Source organism: Anastrepha ludens, chromosome 3, assembly GCF_028408465.1.
Source record: "Anastrepha ludens isolate Willacy chromosome 3, idAnaLude1.1, whole genome shotgun sequence".
Lineage (NCBI taxonomy): Eukaryota > Metazoa > Arthropoda > Insecta > Diptera > Tephritidae > Anastrepha > Anastrepha ludens.
Window position 1 is genome coordinate 26,318,441 of NC_071499.1, and position 24,618 is coordinate 26,343,058.

General features: G+C 35.4%; 4 protein-coding genes and 1 long non-coding RNA gene across 5 annotated transcripts in view; 3 read left to right on the forward strand and 2 right to left on the reverse strand.

Annotated features, from left to right (window-relative positions):
- LOC128857231 (uncharacterized) overlaps positions 1 to 1,200 on the reverse strand; it is a 4,258-nt gene extending 3,058 nt beyond the window's left edge. Inside the window, exon 1 of the long non-coding RNA XR_008453904.1 lies at positions 1,093 to 1,200. This is a non-coding gene — a long non-coding RNA (uncharacterized LOC128857231). The remainder of the gene's footprint in view (positions 1 to 1,092) is intronic.
- Positions 1,201 to 1,521: 321 nt separating this feature from the next.
- LOC128857229 (protein screw) lies at positions 1,522 to 10,814 on the forward strand. Its single transcript, XM_054092879.1, has 5 exons — positions 1,522 to 1,554; positions 8,945 to 8,996; positions 9,236 to 9,407; positions 9,516 to 9,709; positions 9,797 to 10,814. Exons 3-5 carry the CDS (start codon positions 9,253 to 9,255, stop codon positions 10,720 to 10,722), a joined length of 1,275 nt encoding a protein of 424 aa, XP_053948854.1. The 5' UTR covers positions 1,522 to 1,554; positions 8,945 to 8,996; positions 9,236 to 9,252; the 3' UTR covers positions 10,723 to 10,814.
- On the forward strand, positions 5,040 to 5,791 carry LOC128857230 (uncharacterized). Its single transcript, XM_054092880.1, has 2 exons — positions 5,040 to 5,289; positions 5,343 to 5,791. The coding sequence occupies exons 1-2, from the start codon at positions 5,178 to 5,180 to the stop codon at positions 5,789 to 5,791; spliced, it is 561 nt and encodes a 186-aa protein (XP_053948855.1). The 5' UTR covers positions 5,040 to 5,177.
- LOC128857228 (cell cycle checkpoint protein RAD1) lies at positions 5,802 to 7,079 on the forward strand. Its single transcript, XM_054092877.1, has 3 exons — positions 5,802 to 5,951; positions 6,040 to 6,776; positions 6,840 to 7,079. Exons 1-2 carry the CDS (start codon positions 5,802 to 5,804, stop codon positions 6,754 to 6,756), a joined length of 867 nt encoding a protein of 288 aa, XP_053948852.1. The 3' UTR covers positions 6,757 to 6,776; positions 6,840 to 7,079.
- Positions 10,815 to 12,922: 2,108 nt separating the features above from the next.
- LOC128857232 (calpain-C) lies at positions 12,923 to 16,040 on the reverse strand. Its single transcript, XM_054092881.1, has 2 exons — positions 14,810 to 16,040; positions 12,923 to 14,685 (listed from the first exon to the last, which is right to left on the reverse strand). The coding sequence occupies exons 1-2, from the start codon at positions 15,532 to 15,534 to the stop codon at positions 13,371 to 13,373; spliced, it is 2,040 nt and encodes a 679-aa protein (XP_053948856.1). The 5' UTR covers positions 15,535 to 16,040; the 3' UTR covers positions 12,923 to 13,370.
- Between the last annotated feature and the right edge of the window lie 8,578 nt (positions 16,041 to 24,618).

Consider the following 24,618-nt stretch of genomic DNA (forward strand, 5'->3'; position numbering starts at 1 on the left):
TTTTCTCTGGCGTGAATGCTGCAGAGAGTCTCAGTTTACGCAATTTTGCATAAATATTCCCCACAACTCTATTTATATGGTCAGCACAGGTAAGTTTTGCGTTGAGAATAACCCCAAATTTTTACCCTTATCCGTAAAGGTACCTACCGTAAAAGTACCTATCCACAAGGTAGGGATATTGTCAATATGCACCACACATTTAGGGTTACATATAGGTAAGGCATATGACTTTGACGCGTTCAAACATAAAGAGTTTTCATTAGCCCATACAGAAATAACATACAAAGCACTGTTTATTTTGAAACATAAATCTTCAACGAGACCTACACGACTGGACCAGTACACTTGTATGTCACCAGCATACGCATGGGCATTCACATACTGACAAACGGTAAAAACATCATTGACAAAAATACTAAATAGAAGTGGACCAAGGATAGAGCCTTGCGGAACACCAGTGTGTACATATCTAGGCTGAGATGTAAATTTTCTGGTCTTAACCTTCTGCGTTCTCCCACCAAGGTAGCTGGCCATGAGCTTCACCGCACCGCTTCAAACATAACAATTTGTGATCCACTGTACCAAATGCTTTAGAAAAATCAAGTAAACAAAGTAGAGTCAAGCCTCCGTTGTCAAAACTAATTCTAATATCGTCTAGTATTTTAACCATTGCTGTCAACTGTAACGTTGTTTGAAGCCAGATTGTAGTGGAGAGAGTAGACGATTGTCCTGTACAAATGATGAATTTGCGGGGCCATCAAGTTTTCGCAAACTTTGGAAAATGTGATAGGTCTATAGTCACCTGCATAAATATCATTTGTCTTTTTTGCGACTGGGAAAACGATAGCCTTTTTCCATAATGCTAGGAAAAATAAACTACTCAAGCAATGGTTTATTATATGGGTAAGGGGTCTTATTAGCGAGATGCCATCGTCGCCTACAGTATTATTTTGGATAGAGCTTTTGGGCCATCTACCTCATTAACTGTCATAAATTGAAACTGTACTGAGTAGTACAAGATGAGGAATCTTTTTGATAGATTGCAAATAAAATTTATTCATAATAAAAAATAAAAAAAATTTGTTTTCTTACCAACACTAATAAAGTAGTCATTAAGTTCATCAAGATCAATTTCACATTCGGCACTTTCCTTGCCATGAATTATAATAATAAATATATGTATAGTGCAATAAAAACCATAAAGCGCAAAGTTACAAAATTTTTACACAGTATTAAGTTCTAATATTCCCAGCCGCTTTGATTAGGCAATCTTTTTTTTTGTATTTAATATTTTTTTAGCGTAATAAATAGTATTACCCAAATTTTTCCTTTTGGCTGACTGGGTTGTTTTTGGTTCCGTTATATTCTTTGCTCAATCTCGTTCGTTTGTCAGATAGTCCCGCTCATTTTTTTGTACGGTATTACAAACGCTTGAATCATTTTTAATAATATTATTTGAATAAAAAATAAAGTGTCATTTAGTAAAAAAAAGTTTAAATTAAATGTTGCATCAGTAAAGAGTGTTTTCATATAGTGAATTTGTGTCCTTTCAGTGTTTGTATTAAAGTAAAATAAAAGTGTGAAATAGCGCATTTTTTGAATAAGAATTTTTGGCGTTGCATATCCATATAAATTTTTAATGACAATTTATAAGAAATACTAAAAATCAAAAGGTTGATATATTAACTGCAACTGTGTGTAGTAATTTGTAACAAAAAAAAAAAAAAACAAGAACAATATGTAGAAACTTATTATTTTCTTTAACATCAGCCACCATTGATTTTTTAGGTTAGCGATTGCCCAGCAACTTTTCTTCGATCAAATTTTACCAAATATAAGCTGACAGATATTCGCTAACCAGCCCTCGTGAAATCATTTTTTTAAACATCTACCAATTATGTTTTTATAAAGCGCTTAATCAAATATTTTCAAACTCTTAATTCATTATCTAAAAAATCTTAGACTTCTAAGGCGAATTCATACAAGGTGATGTTGCTAGAGCAGTAGCTTTGCTTATTGTTCCTTTCGTTTTGGCAACTTGAATGTAAAAGTGATCTGTTTTGTTAACATTTTAGGTAATCCTGTATTCCTCGGACTAAATTTAGTAAAACTGTTAAAAATAAAAGTTCGCTCAGCTCGAGAGACTAGCATTAAAAAGCACGATGTAGTGAATGCAGGAGATAGCGCTTTCCGAAAACTGTTACTTTATTCTTGGCGAATGTAACAATTGAGTCACGTCAGTACAGAAAATAAATCAATCTTTGTGTGGGAATGTATGCATATATGTATGTGTTGCGTGATTTATTCTACATTTTTTCATCTCACTTTAGCTTATTTTCCCCTTTCGTGATGTTTATTTTATTATTTTTTCTGAACTGACGTCAAGGGACTTTCGTCGTTTATTTCTAATACTCAAATTTTTATAGGGAAAAAACCAAAATTCAATGGATGCATACGGCTACGGTTGTGCGGCTGACGTTGTGGTGCGACACCTATAATCGTTAATAATGATGCCCATATGTTTGATCAGAACAGTTGATTGCTATGCTTATGGCTATGGCTACAGACGGCACCACAAATTGCAGCTTTAGGACGGCTGTAATCGATTATAAATATATGTGATTTATCGATGCATTCAAACTATAAGCTTTGTTTCTTTACTGCTAATTACCACTTGTTTATAACTCCCAACATTCCGGAAATAATAGTTTAGCAATTATGCATTCGTAAAATATGCACTGACGCACGTATTTTCACTTCTTTTTATATTTGTATCAGAAATATTTCAATGAAAATTAAAAGCGAATGCACATTTGACATTTTAATTAAGCGGGTGGTTTTTCTGAAACGCGGCCGAAGGACACCGAATCGAAAATGAGTTTTGCGCAGATAATCAAAACACAAACAAATCTGCGGCGCTTTTTTATGTATGTATATGTACATATATATTTGGCGCGTACACCCCTTCTGGGTGTTTGGTCGAGCTCCTCCTCCTATTTGTTGTGTGGGTCTTGATGTTGTTCCACAAATGGAGGGACCTACAGTTTCAAGCCGATTCCGAACGGTAGATATTTTTTATGAGGAGCTTTTTCATGGCAGAAACACAATCGGAGGTTTGCCATTGCCTGCCAAGGGGCGACCGCTATTAAAAAAATCTGTTCTTAATTTTATGGTATTTCACCGAGATTCGAACCACGAGCCACGCACCAACCCATTCGGCTACGGTGGCTGCCTGTTATGTATGTATGCACATATATAAAACAATATTTAATAGTGAATGTAGAATGTTTTATGCAGTGACTTTTATTTAAAATTTTCCCCTGATTCGCTTTCTTTATTTATAAACAAACATTGTATATAAAACAATATTTTAATACATTCGACATTTTTAAATATACATATAATATATATTGGACGTTTCCATTCTACAGTTTTTCCTGCAAAAATACTGTATTTTTTACTTTCTGTATTACCTTATGGGGAAAAATTGAGTGGAATCTTCATACATCGCTCTTTTCAAATATTTGGCAGTACTAATTTTAGCTAAATTGCACAACTTTAACAACAAACCACTTCACAAATATAGATCACCGCAGGCTACGGTTTCAAGTTTTAAAGGATTAAAGTTAACGGATTAAAAAGAGAAAAGTGTTGTTGTGAGAATAACACTAAAAAATACCAGATGTAAATTGTCACATCAATAATAAACGCGACTGGCAAAATTCAAAATATGACTTGAAGTCTGGGCGAGGTGGCTTTGCTATGCCGAAGGCGAATCTATTAAAGGCAAGGCGAATTTATTACAGGTGACAGCAAACACATATAAGTAAAACCCTACATGTATTTGTTGTTGCGTTTGGTGCAAGCATCACGTCAAAATCTGCAAGCAAATGTAAACATACGAATGTAGACATACCAATACATACAAACAAAGCATATCATTTTGACGTAAGCCATACCTACGGCGAAAAATTCAGCTGGGTGAATGCTGTCACCTTATTAAATCCACCTTGATTAAAGGTGTTATCGGTAAATCAGCTGATATGTTTTTTTTTTCTTTCGCCGTGTACATGTGGCTGTCAGCTCAGAATGAAACAAGGCAAATTCATTCTTTGTTTTCTACATTGCCAATACTTTGGTTTGACAATCAATCGTACAAAACATTGTTGTTGGTCTAGTACCACCATCTTTAATGATTGTGCCTTGGCTACGTCAGTGCAATGTAAATCACCGGTCGTCTTCTTCTAGATTATCTTTTGGTCTGCCTCTTTTCTGACTTATTTTTTTGTTCACAATGTCATTAAAATTTTAGCAATCCAATTATCCAATTGCAAAAAGAAAATATCGGGTATGTTTTTAGCGGCATGAGAACTGTCGATATCGTTAATTATGGTTTAACGCCAGAACGACGCTTCGAAACTGTGGAAATTTAGTTTTAAAACAAAAAATGTATCCTTTCGTGATGTTCATATTGCACTGGCAGCATCTTTCGATATTAGGAAGGAGATGCCATTACGGCAAATGGGGAGTGCTATCGAGCTATACTGCATGAATTCTTGTTTTCAAATATTTAGCAGCTAAACAACGATGACATTTGGTTCCAACAAGGCGACGAAACTTGCCATATAAGCGCTTAGCAATCGATTTATTGCAATATTCAAGCCACCATTGAGATTTATTGGAAAAAGTAGTTCAAAATTGTACTGATCGAATGGACCGAGTAATTCGTAGTCGGAGTGGACATATGCCCGAAATCCCACGTGAAAACAGAAAATAAATGCCATGAAACCTTCACCGGATTATAAAAAAAAACATTCCAACAGTATGTTTTTTTTTGATTTTGTGTCATTATTTTAACTTCTCAAGATTTTATATGTAAAAGCACCCATTACGTGTAAATTTTGTTTCGCCTCAGAAAGAAATTCAACAAATCGGAAAACATCGATAAAAAAATAGCGACTTGCTATATGCTGTGAAAAATACACCGATAGTGATTTTGCGCTCATCTCTACTAGTTTTTATCATCAATTTTTTGTAGGGATGCTTTGCCGCCCTTTTAAATATTAAAAACATTAAATCAAGTAATTTTTGGATAAATGCTTTAATTTTTAATAAAACATATTGATTCGCTTATCTGCAATTGAAGTAAAAGACAAAAAAGTATAAGTCAATGCCAAATGCAATTGGAAGCGAATGATTTACGCACAGCAAAACGGATTCTGGTCAAGTTGGTCGAGGAAGCATTGCTTGAGTACGAACAAAATTTAGCTGAGCTGGATGAACCTTCAAGTAGGTTTCGTGGATTAGCAAATATTGTTTTTATTTCAATACGTTTGCTTTAGATACGGATGGGCACTTAAACCACCTAATTCTGCAACTGAAGGCACTTCTGGGCGAAGTCCTTGTTGAAGCGTTAGGCATTTTGGACGAACAAAGTATACAGTTATATAGCTATGACAACAGTGAGATTGCGGAAATACAAATAAAACGCCAACAACACACAAACACATTTTGGTTATTCCCACGCGTTAACTATTGCACATGTGATCAATTCAAGGAGGGTGTATTGGGAGTAGCAGACCAACTGCAAACAGTAAGCTCAACTCCTTCAAGTGAGAAGTTGAAAAACAGATATACGTGCGCACATGTTTTGGCGCTACGTCTGGCACAAGTGTTGCGCCCAGCTCCGTTAACTTTCAAAGTGGAAGCAGTGACAAAGCAGCAATTCAAGAATTTGCAAGATCGGATGTATTGCAGTTACTTGGACGTATTTAAGGAAGGCTTGGGTTAACAATCAACGAATGCAACATTCAAAAACTCTTTATGAGAAAGGGATCTTAAAAAATATAAGGATGTTAACACAACGGCAATACTCGAATTTTAAATTCGTGGCCCGTTTGGATCAAATAAAAACATTTTACACGGGCATAAAAGCATTGAGTTTTGAAAACGTAAGTAGACATGAAAATTCAGCATGAATAGCAAACTAACGACGTATGCACATATACACATAAATATGTATGTATGTTCTTGCAACAGAATGGCAAATTCCAAATAAGTGAGGATGGCCTACGTGTCACCGTGGAAGAGGGCCAAAGTGTACAGGCCAATCTCTATATGACTGCTTCATGTTTTGCTGAGTTTCACGTAGTAGATATGGTAACCTTTGGCATAAACATGAGCATCATCTCAGAGTGTTTAGGTCTTTTCGCCGGCATGCCCTGCAGCTTGAAAATGTTCTATAAAGGTCACGGTGCACCACTCGTACTTGTTCTACGACCCAACGATGAGGCTGACATTTCGGCTGAGTGCTCCATTAAAACTACCAACGTTGAAGATGTAATCGATTACAATCTTGACGAGGACAGTCCAAGCTTAAATGTTGTCTTTGTGAGAGGACCTGCATTGGCGCATCTCTTTCAAGAGCTAAACAAGGCAGCGGATGAGTTGAGAATAATTCTATCACCACGACAGCCGCATTTTAAAATCGAAACTTTGGGTGTAATGAAAACCGAGACTTTTGTTGAGGTAGCCAAAACTAGTGATATGATGATGTTGTTCAATTGTCGTGAGACTACATCGGCATGCTACCGTAATAGTGAGATGCGTCTGACACACAAAGCCTTGGCGGCCGCCACCAAAGTGGCGATAAAAACCGATTTGAGTGGTTTACTGGAGATGCATTTTATGATGCAGTCCGAGGAGCAGACAGAAGTCTATGTACAGTTTTATATAATGCCGCTGGCGGATATTTAAGATGTTTGGTTGCCGTTGTTGTGAGTTACTGAAAAAAAAGCAGTTGCATTACGCGGAATTATATTTCTACTTTAACTTCATAGATGGCAGCGCCGTAGCCGAATGGGTTGGTGCGTGATTACCATTCGGAATTCACAGAGAGGTCGTTGGTTCGAATCTCGGTGAAACCAAAATTAATAACAACATTTTTCTAATAGCGGTCGCCCCTCGGCAGATAATGGCAAACCTCCGAGTGTATTTCTGCCATGAAAAAGCTCCTCATAAAAATATCTGCCGTTCGGAGTCGGCCTGAAACTGTAAGCCCCTCCATTTGTGGAACAACATCAAGACGCACACGACAAATAGGAGGAGGAGCTCGACCAAACACCCAAAAAAGGCTTACGCGCCAATTATATATATATATACTTTAAGTTCATCTCTTTCATCAACTATTCAGAATATTTTTTTTTTTGTTAATTTATATTAAGTCAATTTTCTTCATTTTCTTGAATATTCAGAATATTTTTTTTTGTTAATTTATATTAAATCAATTTTCTTCATTTTCTTTAATATTCAGAATATTTTTTTTTTTGTTAATTGATATTAAATAAATTTTCTTCATTTTCTTTAATATTCAGAATATTTTTTTTTGTTAATTTATATTAATTCAATTTTCTTCATTTTCTTGAATATTCAGAATATTTTTTTTTTGTTAATTTATATTAAGTAAATTTTCTTCATTTTCTTTAATATTCAGAATATTTTTTTTTATTAATTTATATTAAGTCAATTTTCTTCATTTTCTTGAATTCAGAATATTTTTTTTTTTGTTAATTTATATTAAATCAATTTTCTTCATTTTCTTTAATATTCAGAATATTTTTTTTTTTGTTAATTGATATTAAATCAATTTTCTTCATTTTCTTTAATATTCAGAATATTTTTTTTTTTGTTAATTGATATAAATAAATTTTCTTCATTTTCTTTAATATTCAGAATATTTTTTTTTGTTAATTTATATTAATTCAATTTTCTTCATTTTCTTGAATATTCAGAATATTTTTTTTTTGTTAATTTATATTAAGTAAATTTTCTTCATTTTCTTTAATATTCAGAATATTTTTTTTTATTAATTTATATTAAGTCAATTTTCTTCATTTTCTTGAATTCAGAATATTTTTTTTTTTGTTAATTTATATTAAGTCAATTTTCTTCATTTTCTTGAATATTCAGAATATTTTTTTTTTGTTAATTTATATTAAGTAAATTTTCTTCATTTTCTTTAATATTCAGAATATTTTTTTTTATTAATTTATATTAAGTCAATTTTCTTCATTTTCTTGAATTCAGAATATTTTTTTTTTTGTTAATTTATATTAAATCAATTTTCTTCATTTTCTTTAATATTCAGAATATTTTTTTTTTTTGTTAATTGATATTAAATCAATTTTCTTCATTTTCTTTAATATTCAGAATATTTTTTTTTTTGTTAATTGATATTAAATAAATTTTCTTCATTTTCTTTAATATTCAGAATATTTTTTTTTATTAATTTATATTAAGTCAATTTTCTTCATTTTCTTGAATTCAGAATATTTTTTTTTTTGTTAATTTATATTAAGTCAATTTTCTTCATTTTCTTGAATATTCAGAATATTTTTTTTTGATAATTTATATTAAATCAATTTTCTTCATTTTCTTTAATATTCAGAATATTTTTTTTTTTGTTAATTTATATTAAATCAATTTTCTTCATTTTCTTTAATATTCAGAATATTTTTTTTTTTGTTAATTGATATTAAATAAATTTTCTTCATTTTCTTTAATATTCAGAATATTTTTTGTTTTGTTAATTTATATTAAATCAATTTTCTTCATTTTCTTTAATATTCAGAATATTTTTTGTTTTGTTAATTTATATTAAGTCAATTTTCTTCATTTTCTTGAATTCAGAATATTTTTTTTTGTTAATTTATATTAAGTCAATTTTCTTCATTTTCTTGAATATTCAGAATATTTTTTTTTTTGTTAATTTATATTAAGCCAATTTTCTTCATTTTCTTGTTCAAGGACGTAGGCTTAGCACTAGAGTTCATCTGTATGGAATTGTAAAATAAAGAAATATAAGTTAGATTTAAACTCCCTGCTATCCTAAGGTCAAAACGAGTTTTCTTTCATTATTTTTAAGCGGTTTTAACATCCTTTTCAGTTTTTAGGGATAATCATTTCCTTGAATTTTGGTTTCGCTTTAAGTAGCACAGGTGTGTATGTACCTTCATTTGCTAGACTCGGCCGTTTTTCTTCCCTTAATGCTAATCGCTATTGTTCAGTTGTTAAGCTAGAACTCCACACTAAGCATTCCAGGCCTTATGCACTTGAGCGTTTTCAGCTGACAACTCCTATACCTGAATAAAGTGCTGAACGTTTGGTGTGGAGTTCTAGTTTTACTACCTGCGTTCACTTTGCAAACACAACACGCCGCAAGTTCATTTGTTCTCAGAGTGTCGAAGCAGTAACATGGCGCACCAAGCGTTTGGGATTTTTGCAACTCTCTTGCTTGTATGCTGTCTAGCGTTTGCCCAGGAATATGTACCGGATGAGATGATTGAACTGGTGGATATAACGGGCTGGGGGCGGAACAGCGAACAAATCAGAATAGAGCCATGGTTGAGGTGAGTTTTTAGTATTCAACTTTAAAAGCCTTATAAAGCAAATTTTCGCAATGGTTGTTTCATAAAACAAAATTTGTTGCACGTGTTTATTTAATTTCTCAACAACAGTAATTCGGCTACAAAATTCTTGATTGAAGTTTACAAGGAATTAAGTGAGGATGACGAGGAAGATTTGCCAGAATACTTCAGTTATCTACACAAGACGCGTTATAAACGTTCGCTCCCCGATGAGACCTTGATTACGTCTTTTGATCGCAGGGAGATAGAGTTGTGCAACAACATAATCACATTCGCTAGCAGACGTAAGTTGGCCGTTGCAGAGATTCTCCTGCTAAATTTCATAGATTTGTCTTTCTTAAAAATTAACTGAATTTTATTTTTTCTTGCAGCCCCACGGTTCAACTCAAATTCCGCACTCTCCGGCGATATGTTCCTCAACTTCAATTTGAATGATATTCCCGACGACTTGGAGTTAACTCATGGCGTCTTACGTGTCTACCAAAATCCACAGCTGGGTGTATACGGCAGTGGTATGGCGGCAGAAAAGCAAACCTTTAAAGTCTCCTTATACCAGCCATCTGGAGATTATATGCTATATATTTCATCGACAAATACCACTACCGACTTCAGAGGTTGGCTGGAATTGAATGCAACCAGTCTACTTAATAACTGGATACGTTTTCGTACTTTCCAACAAACGCTCTTTGGCAACCAATTACTTGTTGGTGTTGCCTTGCATAAACCACACGCGGAAACAAGAAATATGCAAGTACAACAAATAGCGGCAGCTGATATTGGTTTAGTACCGGCTCACGTGCAGCGCGAGATGCTTGGTGTGCAGCCCTTCCTTATCGGTTACTTTAATGGTCCCGATTTGCTGACAAAAGTGCAAGCGAATACAGATTATACACGTCGGGAGCGTCAAAGTGATTTTCTGCGACATCAACGGCCACTATTCGGGGAGCATACAACATTCGAGCAGGCGGCAAAAGGGGAGGCAAAACCATGCGAACGTTACAGTTTTACGCTGGATTTCTCGTTTTTGGGTATAGAAAACTCGGTGATTGCTCCAAAGACCTTCGCAACCTACTTCTGTTACGGTGAATGCAATTTCCCTTTGGGCACGCCTATGAGTAATGCTACCAATCACGCGATCGTGCAGACCTTGATGCATCTCTCGCGGCCAAGTCTACCGAAGCCAGCTTGCGTGCCAACCAAATTGAGTCCAATTTCCGTTCTACATTCTATCAATGAGGACAACGCCAATTTGATACGATTCTCGCAAATCGTGGCCAAGGAATGCGGCTGTCGTTGAGGGCGTACAGGACTTGTAGATTAGATTAGATAAATTGTAATGTTGTTCAAATAATTAAAAATAAAGTTACATTTAGAGCATGCAAATACATACATACATATATATATTTAATATTTGTATATTTGTTACAACGAACATAATGAGATTTTGCCTTGCTTACATACATACATACACACATATGTGCTAAGTATGTGTGGGCGTGCATACATAAAAAATGAGTTAACAACAATTTAATTTGTAAATTTTTTTTGTCTGGGCTAAAGAAATATTGATGAACTGCTCAAGCCGTCAATTTGAAAAAGTGTTATTTTTACATGGGGCCACTTCAACGAATTGCGCCTGGGATTTTGTAGTAGAAAGAAATAGGTCTGTTCATGTGCAAATTATTCAGTAACTTGAGAGTCACTTAATTTCAGAAAATTCGCTCTCAAAGAGAAGAATGTCGAAAAAAGTACATGAACGCAAAACTACTAACAATTTGCAAGGCCGAGTAAATCGTTGGCATGAAAAATTACAAGAATTCAAAAATGTTTCACATGAGCTACCTTGTATTAATAAAAAACAATAAACCAAATAAAAAAAATATAAAGCAAATACAAAAAAACAGAAAAATCAATAAAGCAAATAAAAAAATTAAAGCAAATAAAAAAAAAATAAAATAAAGCAAAATAAAGAAGCAAATAAACAAAATAAAGCAAATAACAAAAAAAAAAACAAAAATGTAATAAAAAAAATAAATAGAGCAAAATAAAAAAATTAAGCAAATACAAAAAAAAAAAATAAAGCAAATGCAAAAACAAAAAACAAAAACAAAATTAAGCAAATAACAAAAAAAAAGTAAAATAAAAAAAGCAAATAAAAATAAAAAAATAAAGCAAATACAAAAGAAAAACAAAAGGCAATAAAAAAAATAAATAAAGCAAAATAAAAAAGCAAATAACAAAAAAAAAAACAAATAAAGCAAATATAGGGTTATTCAATAGGTGCGCTTCAACTTTTTTCCGATAGGGAGGGCGAACGACGCAATATTTTTTTATTTTTCGCTTGTCATTTGTAAACTTCATTAGTATACATTTCATCATGGAACGCTACACACTTGAGCAACGATTGCAAATCGTGCAAATTTTTTATGAAAATAATCGTTCTGTTGCTGCTACTTTAAGAGCATTACGGCATTTTACCGTCCATTTAACAAGCCGCCCCGTTTTGGGGTTATGTGAAGTCATTGGTCTACAGTAACAAGCCGGCGACGATTTGTGAGCTCAGAGCCAATATTGAACGCGAAATTGCTGGAATTTCGGCCGATTTATGCAAAAGAGTGGTCGAAAATTGGGTTCAACGATTGGACTTTGTAAAACGTGCACGCGGTGGTCATGCAAAAGAAATCGAATTTCATACTTAAATGTATATGTTCAAACTCGATAATAAAAAAAAAAAAGTTAAAAGAGTCAAACCGTTTGTGTTTTATTCAAAAAAAAGTTCAAAAGTTGAAGCGCTCTTACTGAAAAACCCTTTACAAAAAACAAAAAATAAAGCAAATACAACAAACAAAGAAAAAGTAAATAACAAAAAAAAAATAAAGCAAATAAAAAAAAACAAATTAACGAGCTTCGAATCCAATGATTTCATTTTGTCCACTATGTATATACACATATATATAATTGGCGCGTACACCCTTTTTGGGCGTTTGGTCGAGCTCCTCCTCCTATCTGCGTCTTGATGTTGTTCCACAAATGGAGGGACCTACAGTTTCAAACCGACTCCGAACGGCATATATTTTTATGAGGAGCTTTTTCATGGCAGAAATACACTCGGAGGTTTGCCATTGCCTGCCAAGGGGCGACCGCTATTAGAAAAATGTTTTTCTTAATTTTGGTGTTTTACCGAGATTCGAACCAACGTTCTATCTGTGAATTCCGAATGGTAATCAACCCATCAACCCATCAACCCATTCGGCTACGGCGGCCACCACTATAATTTGTTCCATTTCATCAGCGCTGTCAGATAAGAGCATTCCATTAGCAATTGCATTGTTCTGGCAATTACAGATATCTTCATATTTTCCTTGCTTCCGTCTACGCATGCATTGATATATTTAATTAGTTAATAACCAAGAAGTACAAGCATAGAACATAAAAAATACCTTCAATTACATTCGCCATTTTAATAACAATTTTTTTTTTTAATTTGGAACTTTGACTCAATTTGCCAATTTTAATTCGCGTTAATTTTTTTACTTTCCGAACAGCTGTTTTTCTCACTTGCAAATTCTTACAAGTTAAAACTTGCAACTTCCCCTCAAAATGAAATGCCATCTTGCTCTCTCACTTTCCCCTACTTTGCAAGTTTTTTGGGTACATGAACACCAAAACTTGATAATTTGCAATATTTTTACAAACTATTTGCTTCATGAACAGACCTATGGTTTTTTAAGTTTCAACGCCCGCGCTTCATCATCTTCCAAATGTTGATTTGGTTTCGAATTTTAAAAGTAAATACATTAAACAGTAACTATAATTTTGTTGGCCTAAGGTACATAAGAATTGCACTTAAAAATTGAACTATGCTCAAAAATTGTTTGGGGAATTCTGCATAGAAGTAATTTAAATATATAATAATATCGTCGAATTTTACTTTTCACTTATCGGTTAGCAACGCAGCACACACTTGATCCAATCCGACATTTCAATTTCGATTACATTGTCCTGATTGTGATCCTTGCGTTGAAAGTAGTCGAATGCGGCGGTCAGATGCAGCACCGCTGACGCAAAATCACTCAGCCGCAAGGTGCCATCCTTGCGTATGTAGCGTTGCATTAGACAATTCATTATCTCCGTGCTCAACTGGAACCCCACATCGTAGAGCGCGTCACGCAAACGCTCGGCACGCAGAACGCCCGCTTTTTCTTTTGTGTAGATTTTAAATACGCCTTGCCATGATTTCAAGTTCACCATAAACGTTTTGAATTGCAGGAAGTTAATACGGCCGGTGCCAGTTTTGTCTTGTAATGCAATCACCTGACGACATATGTCGATGTTGGCACAACCTTTGATGTAATCGTTGGGCAAGCATGCCTCCAGCAGTTCGTGCAGCTCAAAACAGTTAATTGTTTTATTCTCATCTGCCAATTGCATAAACACCGGCTCATATTGGCATACACTTTTGTTCTTAGTGGTTTCAACTTCAGTTTTTAGTGCTGGGAAAGGGTCCAATAGCATCATAGTTTGTGTTTCGAGCAGCGATAGACGCAAGGCTGCGGTACCCAGAAAACGCACAGTAAAGCTAGTCTCTTCACCCGGCTCGTATGTGGTTGGCATGAGCACATATTGGCCCACTTCCAGTTGACAGCGATAGCTGACATGCCGTGTATTGCCGTAATCGGAATTAAGGAAGCTCACCTGCGTTTTGAAGAATTCCTTTGGCAGGCATTCGCTGAACTTTCCCTTTCCACCATTCGCTAAGCCACTTAGTTTGTACATTGAGAAGCCTATAACTTTGGGCTCTACGGCTGTGTGTTGATTTAATGCCACCACAACTTCTTGCTTTTCTTGTATGTTCAGAAGCAGCTGTGGATTTATGTGAAAAGATTCGTGATTTCGGCAGCCACCAGCTGTGACGCCACGCTTCCATTGGCCTTGGAACATTTTCATTTGCCAACGCTTTGGTCGATCCTGCAATGTCAGCTCATCTTTGGCTGTATCAGCGTCCAAGTAGATGCATTCGAGGCTGGTGAACGTTTGTGTGAATTCAAGGAAGGACATCCAGAATTCGCCAACGTCCAGTTGACCAAATAAGCGGTCTCGTTCTTGCACCGAAACGCGTTCCCAAGACGCTGACAAAGCTGACCAGTCGCCTTCAAATACGGCATTATTATCAAATACGTTACACGACAATGGATCTTTTAAACGCACTAGCTGCACTGCGTCACCCAACAGCGTTTCCACTTTGTCCAGCGAAGAAAGTCTGCACGCAAATCAAAGCGACATAATAAGTAAATGAAGAATTTAAAATAGTTTATTGCGACTAGCTGTGAGCTTGGCTGTAGTACCAAGGCAATACTAGTCCACCTACGCATTTATGCACTCACCTGTAGTTGACATTGAACGCGACACCATTCGCTAGCCGTTCAGGCACGTTTTTGTGTTGGCCACTAGCTGCGCCGACAGCTGCTACGATGCAAGTAACTATGCAGGTAGTTTCCAGATGTGATTTCAATTGTTGCGGCCGCAGCAGATCTGTAGCACTAGTGCCTGTTTTCAACGGTATACACTCGACCACACCACCAAGGAGATCACTGAGCCCATCCGAACGCGTGCCATACTTCAGTGCCTCGTACGAGCCGTGCAACTTCGCTATCGCCTTCTCCAGCAGTGACGCCCAGTAGCAATGCGAAGTTTGTGGCTGTAGAAACGCTAAGCGGCCATTGATGGTGGGTAGGCGATCGTCAACGAGCACCTCCACCCACTCACCACACCACCACAAGCGAAAGCGAAATACACCGTGCGCTTTGTCAAGACTTTGATCTGCGGGCACAACACGATAGAATAGATTGCGCAGCGAATGCAGCACTCCCAGGCACGATACTAGCCAACGGTCGCCCATTTTGCCAGGAATTACGTCGAAATTTTCAGCTTCATTCACAAAACATGCCTGTTGTGCTTCTGCGATGTCGGCTATGCGGCGCCACTGGAATGTGAACGGTGGCGTTTGATAGTAGAAAACCGATGATTGCACGGCTGCGAAGTCCGGATCCTCCCACAGAACTTTGCGTGCCACACAATCAGCTTTGATGCGCTCATATCGTGAGGTCATTTCGTCGAATTACAGTTCCACAATCACCTGTTGCCTTCATGCAATAAACAAACTGTTTGATTCTTTGTGGCTGTTGTCGTACTACCGCCACCACTTGTCGTGCCGTATTCGGTGCTCCTAAGTTATAAAATTGGAGCTTGTGCAACAACAAACACATTTAACGCACACAACCAATTGTTCAACGAAAAGTAGTGATTTGCTTGGTGCCCTCAGATACATACATACACGTTGTATAGATGTTTTATGGGCTATCTGCTACGAAATTGGTAAGAACTCTAATATTCTTGACGCGTACGTTTTGTTTTTGGAGTTCTTTTCCGTTGACCTTGTTTGATTAAATTCCACAATCAAGTCGACTGTGCACACACGGCGGATTCACAACAAAGTGAAAGTTAAGACAAAAAATTAACGCAGAAACATGGAAGTGGAAAAGAAAACAAACTGGTGTAAAAGAACGAGCAAAAAGTACGCCTGCGCAACTGGATGCAATGAAAACCGCAAATCAGTAGAGATGGGTGCGATAAAAGTGAATAATCGAACGTTTTGACATCGCGAAAAGTCATCGTGAATCGTTTAATGGTAGAAAAACGCTTTCAAACTGTGGTAAGTTACTTTGAAAAAAAAAAATAAAAATCTGCTCGCGAACTTCGTCTACGTGCGGTTCATATGCTGGCGGTATCATCGATCCTTATGGGGTTATATACAGTTAGAAGTACGAAAAAAGCGAATTTTCCACAATTTTTTCCCAACAAACTTTTAAATTTATTGATCTAAAAATATCATCTTTTAACTGTATTTTAAGACTTAGTAACAGTCGCGACAGTCGGTTCTACGTTACCAGAACGACCCGGATTTATATCCGGCTAAGGACTGTCACTTCATATATTATGTCTGGGGAATGTTTATGCTGCTACAACAACAACAACAACTTAGTGTCAGTAAAAATATTTATTTGGAAAGGAGCAACAGCTGACCTCCGGGAGCTTCTCTTAAAAAATACGTTTTGCGGTGACCACTATATCTCTGAATTGGATCCTCTGAAATTAAAAAACCAAACAGATTTCGTTAATGTTAAGTCTAGTAATTAATGGAAGGAATAAGCAAAATAATTTTTTTTTACAAAATGACGGTTTCGCAAAAAAATAAACAAAATCGATTTTGACCGAAATTTCGGCCTTAAAATGTTTATAAAAAAAAAATATTTTTCGGTGAAAAAATCTTCGATTAATAAAAAACATATGTAAGAAGCTCGTGTTAAAAATTGAGACTAATTATTGGTTTAGCCGTTTTCGAGTAATGTTTGTCACCGACTTGGAAAAAACCATTTTGAGAAAAACGCGTTTAAAGGTTGAAAACACACTCAAGCACTCTGAAACGCCTTTTCAAATTTGCGTTTAACTTCGAAAATATGCACCCGAACCATATTAAAATTTTTGCGTATATTTTTAAATATATGTACAATACATTAAGAAAAAAAAAAAAAAAAAAAAAAAAACAATTTTTTTTTAATTCTAACCGTAAATAACCCCTTATTTCTTTTGAACTAAGAAAGGAGCTGGCATTACGATGAGTAACGAGCGCAACCGAGCCATGCGGGTTGAATTTTTCTCGCCCAAACTAAACTTTGACGACATTTGATTCCATTCCATTCCATTTGATTCCGAGACGACGCAATTCAAAGAACCATTGACGCCATATGGCCAGATTTATTGGAAAAAGTAGTCAGAAATTGGATTGATTGAATGAACCATGCAACTCGTAGCCAGGGCGGACATACACCGGAAATCATACCCAAAAAATTTACGCCATGATATAATAAAACCAAAACAAAAAACAGATTATAATAAGAAAAACATATTAAAAAAAAAAAATATTTCGAATAATATATCTCTTGCATAACCATTTGAAGTTCTCAAGCTCTTAAAAAAACCTGATGCATGCACAAGTTTATACCCCGCTCTGGGCTGTGTTAGGAATGCCAATATAAATATATTCGATCAATTCTTCTTCTTTTTAGCATCACAGTCCTTGGTGATCCATTGCTTCATTCATAACCTATCCAATATTTGATTAATTATTAGCTATTCAATTTGCTGCTATCGGACGTAGACTCCAAGCGGAGAACGGCGTTAATGTATGTTCTCTGCAAACTGTGCGGAGCCAATATAGTAAAGAGAGAGTTCACTGTAATCAACTCTGTTAGGAACTTTCCCGCTGGCGAGTTGATCGAGGTAAAAAAGTTTTTACGGTTACACCTCATTTTTGACAATTCCCACTATTCGTAGCTCATGAGACTTCTCTATATTATTAATGTTTTCTGCTCCAAGTGTTTTTAATCAGGGTCAAGTTGTTATAGAGTGTACGCTATACACATAAGCATGTAACCCATACTTTAGGCCTATGCATTGGTACCATATGAAGTTATTCGCCAAAATAACACCTCCTGAACCTCAACTAATAATACCTGAATCTTGGGTTTTGAATTCGGTGCTGTGCTTGTATAAGAGAATATGTTGCGAAAATGAAGCAAGAGCTTAGACTGAGTTGTGTTGTTAAGGTACTTTGCCTTTGTCATTTCCTTTTTGCTTTAATTGACATTTTTGCATTATATCTCAAATTGGGGGTTCGAAAAAAGTAGAGAAGTGAAAACTTAAATAAAAGTTGAAGTTTGTAAAAGTAGAAAGAAACTAATAAGTTGAATTAAACTTAATAAAGGAGAATGAGAACTATTGCTTTCAAGTATATGAACCATGTAAATCGGTATCTAATGAAAGTGTCGATACCAAAGAAGTATCGGCCATCCCTACGAATAAACACAAAACTCAGTTAGACTTGGGTAAATAAAATTCAGAATGGCAGAAAATGAGGGAAAAGAGAATAATGCATCGAGTTGCATTAACAAAACATCGCCAAAGGAGCAAATGAATTTACGTTCTTTGTATGTTGTTGTTGTTGTTGTTGTTGTAGCAGTTTATTTCTTTGCGTGTTTTAGCTTCTCATAGTATTTACGTTCTTACGTTCTTACGCTCTTTGCTAATTGATACTTTTTTTATCGTATAGCCAAGTCGCACACCTTTTCTCGCTGTCTTAATAGAGGAGGTAAAAAAGCTGAGATGTAAAAAACTGTTGATACGTTTTCTGCGTATGGCGGATGTTATAAATGAAATAGTATAATGAAAAGTAACTGAAAAAATTAAATTAAAAAAAATTAACAAAAAAAAAAAAACAAAACACAAAAATAAATAAATAAATGAAATATAATAAAAACAAATAAAATTAAGCAAAATGAAATAAATTGAGATAAAATGAATTAAATGAATAGAAAAAAATGTAGTGAAACTAAAAACAAACTGAATTCAATAAAATAGCATTTAACTAATTACAGTAGAAGCTCGATTCTTGCACACTTCGATACTAGCGACACACATTTTTTTTCATTACGCACTCTGTACTTCAACATTAGAAAATTTGTTCCTCGATACAGGCACATGCAACATTTTTTGTTTTGTCTTTCTTTTTTGCTCTTTTTAAATTTGTTGATTGTTGGAGAAAAGAAAAAAAAACCTCGGGAAAGTACCGCTGATGTCATTTTGGTAATAGTCGAGGAGCCAGGGGTCATTTTCACCTCATCATTTCATGCCGACTGATTTTAATACTGAAGGCAGACACCATCCAATGGATGACGAAACCTACCGTCAGCTGGTCCAGTAGCGGTGGGTACGTGCGTAGGATGCTGCGAAACGCGTTGAAAAAAATTTTAAAGAACTCATTTAAGACCGGCTGAAATTTTTTTTGTGTATTGTTGACATTTAGTAGAATAAAAAAAAAAAATAGTCTGCTGCGCCGTAGAGGGGGGAAAATGCGTCAGCTGAACAGGCGAACTTGTAAAATAAATTAAAAAGTAAAACTACTTTATGGTGATTGAAATTTTTTTGCATAATTTTGGACACATATGAAAATATAATAATGATGATCAGCTGCGTTTATAGCGGTGGAAGACCGTCAGCCGAAGCAAGAATGTATCATTGCGTTCATACGACTGATGTCTTTTCCCCCAACGGACAATCCGAAGCTGATGATTATATTTCCATTCTCATTTATTAATACTATAATATTTGAAAATTTCAATTTAGTAACGGTATAAAAACTCGGTCTAAAATCGACCCCTGGCTCCCGGACTATAATGACATTTTTTGAATTGAATCAGCTGAATGAATTTAAGGGAAGTACCGTCTAATTAATTTGCTGTCGAAATGACAGTTTTGCGTCAACTTTTGCATGCTGTGATCTCATAATGGCAAAGAGAAAATTTACGCTCCGATTTAAATAGGGAGACAATCGGGAAGGTAGACACTGCTTTCGGCAACATTTTGACGTTTACTACTTTAGCATTTTCTGGTTCGGACATATTCTACAACCCCCTAACATGTAAAGCGGAGAATGCCCGTCAACAGTTTCTGAAATATTTTAATGAAGAATGCAAACTGGTTAAATAATAAATTTGTTTTTGACGTGATAACGTCTTATAATTCGATTTAACAGGCTGCACGCACGAAAAAATGTGTCGTTACCTTGCTCATTAGTGTTACCTTGCTCATATGTAGTTACCTTGCTCATTAGTGTTACCTTGCTCATTTGTCGTTACCTTGCTCATTGCATTGCATGAACTGCAAGCGAAAGCGCGGAACGAACGACAAAGCAAACAAAGCAAACGAAAGGCAACGTTCGACATCTTGCTCTCTCCTATTTAAGTGAGCGTATATATGTATGTATATGCGCATATGTACATATATAAATTCACGTATTTGTATTGGCATATGTTTCTTATTGATTATTATTAATTTGATTTACTTGAAGAATTTAAAATAAAACTAAGTTTGTTAATAATACCTGTTGTTTTAATGTTATTATTATTAATTTTTTTTATTATATATGAAGGAAAAAATGTATGGTAATATTTACCACATACCTTATAAAATATGTTGTATACTAATATATGTATATAAACATGCATATACATATACAATTTCGCGCAATTTTCAAAAAGAACAAATTTATATGTAAAGATGCATACAAATCATATGGACATATCAAATATACGAATCTATTCCGTACGCAAGCAAATGTAAACTAATGTGCTTGAACTGCAAGCGAGAGCGCGGAACGAACGACAAAGAGCACAATCGGCCCCCGCGTTCGGCAACGTTCGACATCTGGCTCTGTCCTACTTGAGTGAGCATATATATGCATATATATGTATGTATATGCGCATGTGTACATAAATTCACATACTTGTATTTGCATATGCCTTCTTCCTGTGTGCATCGTAATGAACCATTTCTCTGTTGAGAATAGGAGATGATAGGAAATGAAAGGGAGTGTTTCGAGTGTAAAGTGTCTTGAAAAAGGCAAATCGATGATGGTGTCTCTTAGTGTTGTTGACTTATTAACGTCTGATGCACAATCGAAATTGAAGATATCTTTCATGAATTTGATAAATGTTTCATTTTTCACGTTTGTGTAAATGTAACTTGACCTATTCCATTGCGATTCCATTCACCTCCTTCTCTATATCCATACAAAATATCTATCAAACAAATAATTAATAATTAATAATAAAATAAATAATTAAACAAATAAATAAATAAAATAAACGAATAAAAGTAAATCTAAATTAAAAATTTAAATAAAACCAAACAATAAATATAAGAGGGCCCTAATCGAAAATGGTGCAAGTGATGAGTATAAATTTGCAATCATTTCTGAGTTGCGGAACGAAAAACCGTCGAAAGTGTAGAGGTAACTTGTTGATAAATTCTTAGTAATTACCTGTTTCACAATCGAACTTTCACGCGATTTCTTTTATTGTCGAATTTCATTTATTATATTTTTTTTTTTTTATTTACTTGTTTTTTGTTAATTTTTTATCAAACGATGAGTACATTTTTAAAACCTAACTTTGAAATTCTATACTAAAAATGTTCCACTCAAACAAACTCTATAAGTCTACTTAGAGAATCTTCGAGTATTGGCTGAATTATCTACTACGTATCTTACGCATTTTCCCCAATAAATAAATTATAAATTAAAAAAAGCGGTAATGCAACTTTTTCTATGTATTTCATATATTTTCTACATACAATCTTTTTTTTAGTTTTTACCACTTTTGCAATGCAAAACACTTTCTAGCATCTTTTTATGCGTCTCTAGCCTCAGTTCAAATAGATGGCAGCGGATGGTGAAAAATATTTAAAGTCCTTTTTTGGTAGCCAAAGGCCATCGAAAGGATGGCAGAGAGGAAAAAATTAGATAAAAAGCATTTGCAAATGCAAATAATAAGAAACCAACTTATTTATTTGTATGTATGTACAACACACATATACATACATATTTGTATAAGAGCATGCAAACATAGAATATGCACATATTGTAAAATACATTAAGGAAATGTAGTATGTCTCATATGTCTGTTCTTGTAAAGACGAAGTGGTAAGCAACAATGCAAATGAATAAAAAACAAATGCACTAAAAGAAAAAACAAAAGCCAACTTTGTACAGTAGAAGCGAGGGAGTTGGCAACGCTTAAGAGGCATTTTAGGAGAAGTACAGGCAAATAGAAAGTAATATTTATGACCGATGCAAAAATATACAAAGGTATTTGTGCATTGTTCAAATAACAACGGGACGTAGCAGATAAAAAGAGCATAACTTTGCCGACATGTAACTGCTAGAGTGATAGATGACAAGATTACGACAATCGTGAGAGTAATTCTGTCTGTTCCGTAACAATAAATAAATGAGAGAGAGAACGGCGCTGTAGGGGAAATCCGCTTGAGAATAACAATAAAAATCTAAAACAATACAACAATAAAATGAATACAAATATTAAATGTATTATGTATTAGATTTGTTCGTTTAAAAATTATCCAGTAACTTGCCAATAACTTAATTTACGATAATTCGCTCTCAAAGAATTCGTTTTTCAACAATGCTTTGAAACTTTGCGTTAAATGGTTTTTGTTGTCGTATGAACTTTAAGTATTTTTATTAAAAAAATGGGATGCATATGAGAAGAAATATTAGGGGTACGAGTTGAATAACTTGGAAAAACATTTAAAATTGTTTATCGAAGAAAATTGCAAAACCTCAGTTCGCCACGAATGGGAATCGGGAAGACCTTGGGAAATATCTTCCTGACTTTGGTCATACAAGTATCATAACAGAGATATCGGATCAGATTATAATCTTTTCATTAACCGGCTATGGGATTCCAAAATGTGTTTTTTAACGTAGCTTTGAAATCAAAATCTCAGACCACAATGAACAGGGATTGGGAGGACCTTGGGTCGATCCCAAAAATCCCGAATGGTTCACAGTCGGTTTGAAAGCAACTGGTGCGGAGATCTGTGGTTGAAACTCGAACATTTTCGAACCAATGGGTAAATGGGTTTAGCGTCTTTCAGGTTGAAATTCAAACAATTTCAAACTCTCAGCGAGAAAAAATTATATGAGTGGCAACAAGGGTTCACCCTTAGCTATACACTCGGACAGCTAAGCTGCGTCAAAAGCACCAGCTTCACATTCTGTGGAATCGAAACTGGTGTATGAATGCCATAACAACCGAAACAACCTTAGAGCAACAAATAAAATTATACTTTGCTGGTTTCTGGGTCACTTTGGAATAAAAGATAATGAAATGGTTGATGAGCTCGCGTGGCTGATGGTCGGGCGTGGTCGGCAGCAGAGTTTCACGGTTCACAACCATAATGAGGTATAAACTGGACAGAGGTTAAATGCAGGGTAAATAGTTGGGAAACGACTCAAAGAGTTACCCATTGGGAAGTCATACAGGAACTTCGTAAAGCCAAAAAGTTTACGAGGTGTGTTCAAAAAGTATCGCACATTTTGTGTTTTTTCAAAAATTATTTATTTATTCATTAATATCTATTTTGTCCCCTTCAAAGTAGTCCCCATGAGATATTACGCACTTGTGCTAACGTTTTTTCCAATCTTCGAAGCACTTCAAAAAATCATTTATTTTTCTCTTGTCCAGCTCCTCCTTCGACGCCGTCTTTATCTCATCAATCGTAGCGTAGCGTCGTCCTTTCATGGGCCTCTTCAGTTTCGGGAACAAGAAAAGATCACAGGGGGCCAGATCTGGGGAATACGGTGGCTGTGGCATCATTAGTGTGTTGTTTTTGGCCAAAAAGTCGCGCATAAGCAACGATGTGTGAGCCAATTTTTGTTCTTCCACAAATCCGGGCGTTTCTGGCGGATTGCTTCGCGCAAATTGCGCATAACTTGCAGGTAATATTCCTTATTGGTCGTTTTACTTTGTGGCAAGAACTCATGATGCGCAACGCCCCTGCAATCGAAGGAAACGGTAAGCAAAACTTTTACATTCGACCGAACTTGGCGCGCTTTTTTCGGTCTTGGTTCGTGCGGCAGCTTCCATTGAGATGATTGAGCTTTGGTTTCCACGTCATAACCATAAACCCTCGATTTCTCACCAGTTATAACCCTCTGGAGCAAATTTGGGTCGTCGCAGGTCGCGGACAGAGTCCAACATCTCATTAGCAATGTTCCTGCGATGCTGCTTTTGGTCGAAATTGAGCAGTTTTGGTACAAATTTGGCGGCGACCCGTCTCATGCCCAAATCATTGAAAAAAAGTCGAAAATCGAATGGCACGAGTCAATCGATATGTCTAGGTCCTCAGCAACTTCTCTAACGGTGATTCGACGATTGCCCAATACCATTTTCTTTACTTCATCAATTTTTTTGTCTGTTGTTGAAGTGCTCGGGCGTCCGGCTCGCTTTTCGTCGTTCACATCTTCTCAGCCTTCTAAGAACATTTTGTACCACCGATAAACGTTGCTTAGGTCCAAAGTAGATTCTCCGTATGATACCGCACTGAGTCCAAATTCGGAATGCATCCGCACACTTAATTTCGTTTTTCACATAAAATTTGATACAGGTTCTTTGATCCATCTTTTTGAATAGGTAGAAAGCGAAGACGAGCCTACACGTGTTTCGGCAAAGCAGCTGTCAAGAATTAACTGACACATGAGCTGAGAGACATGACC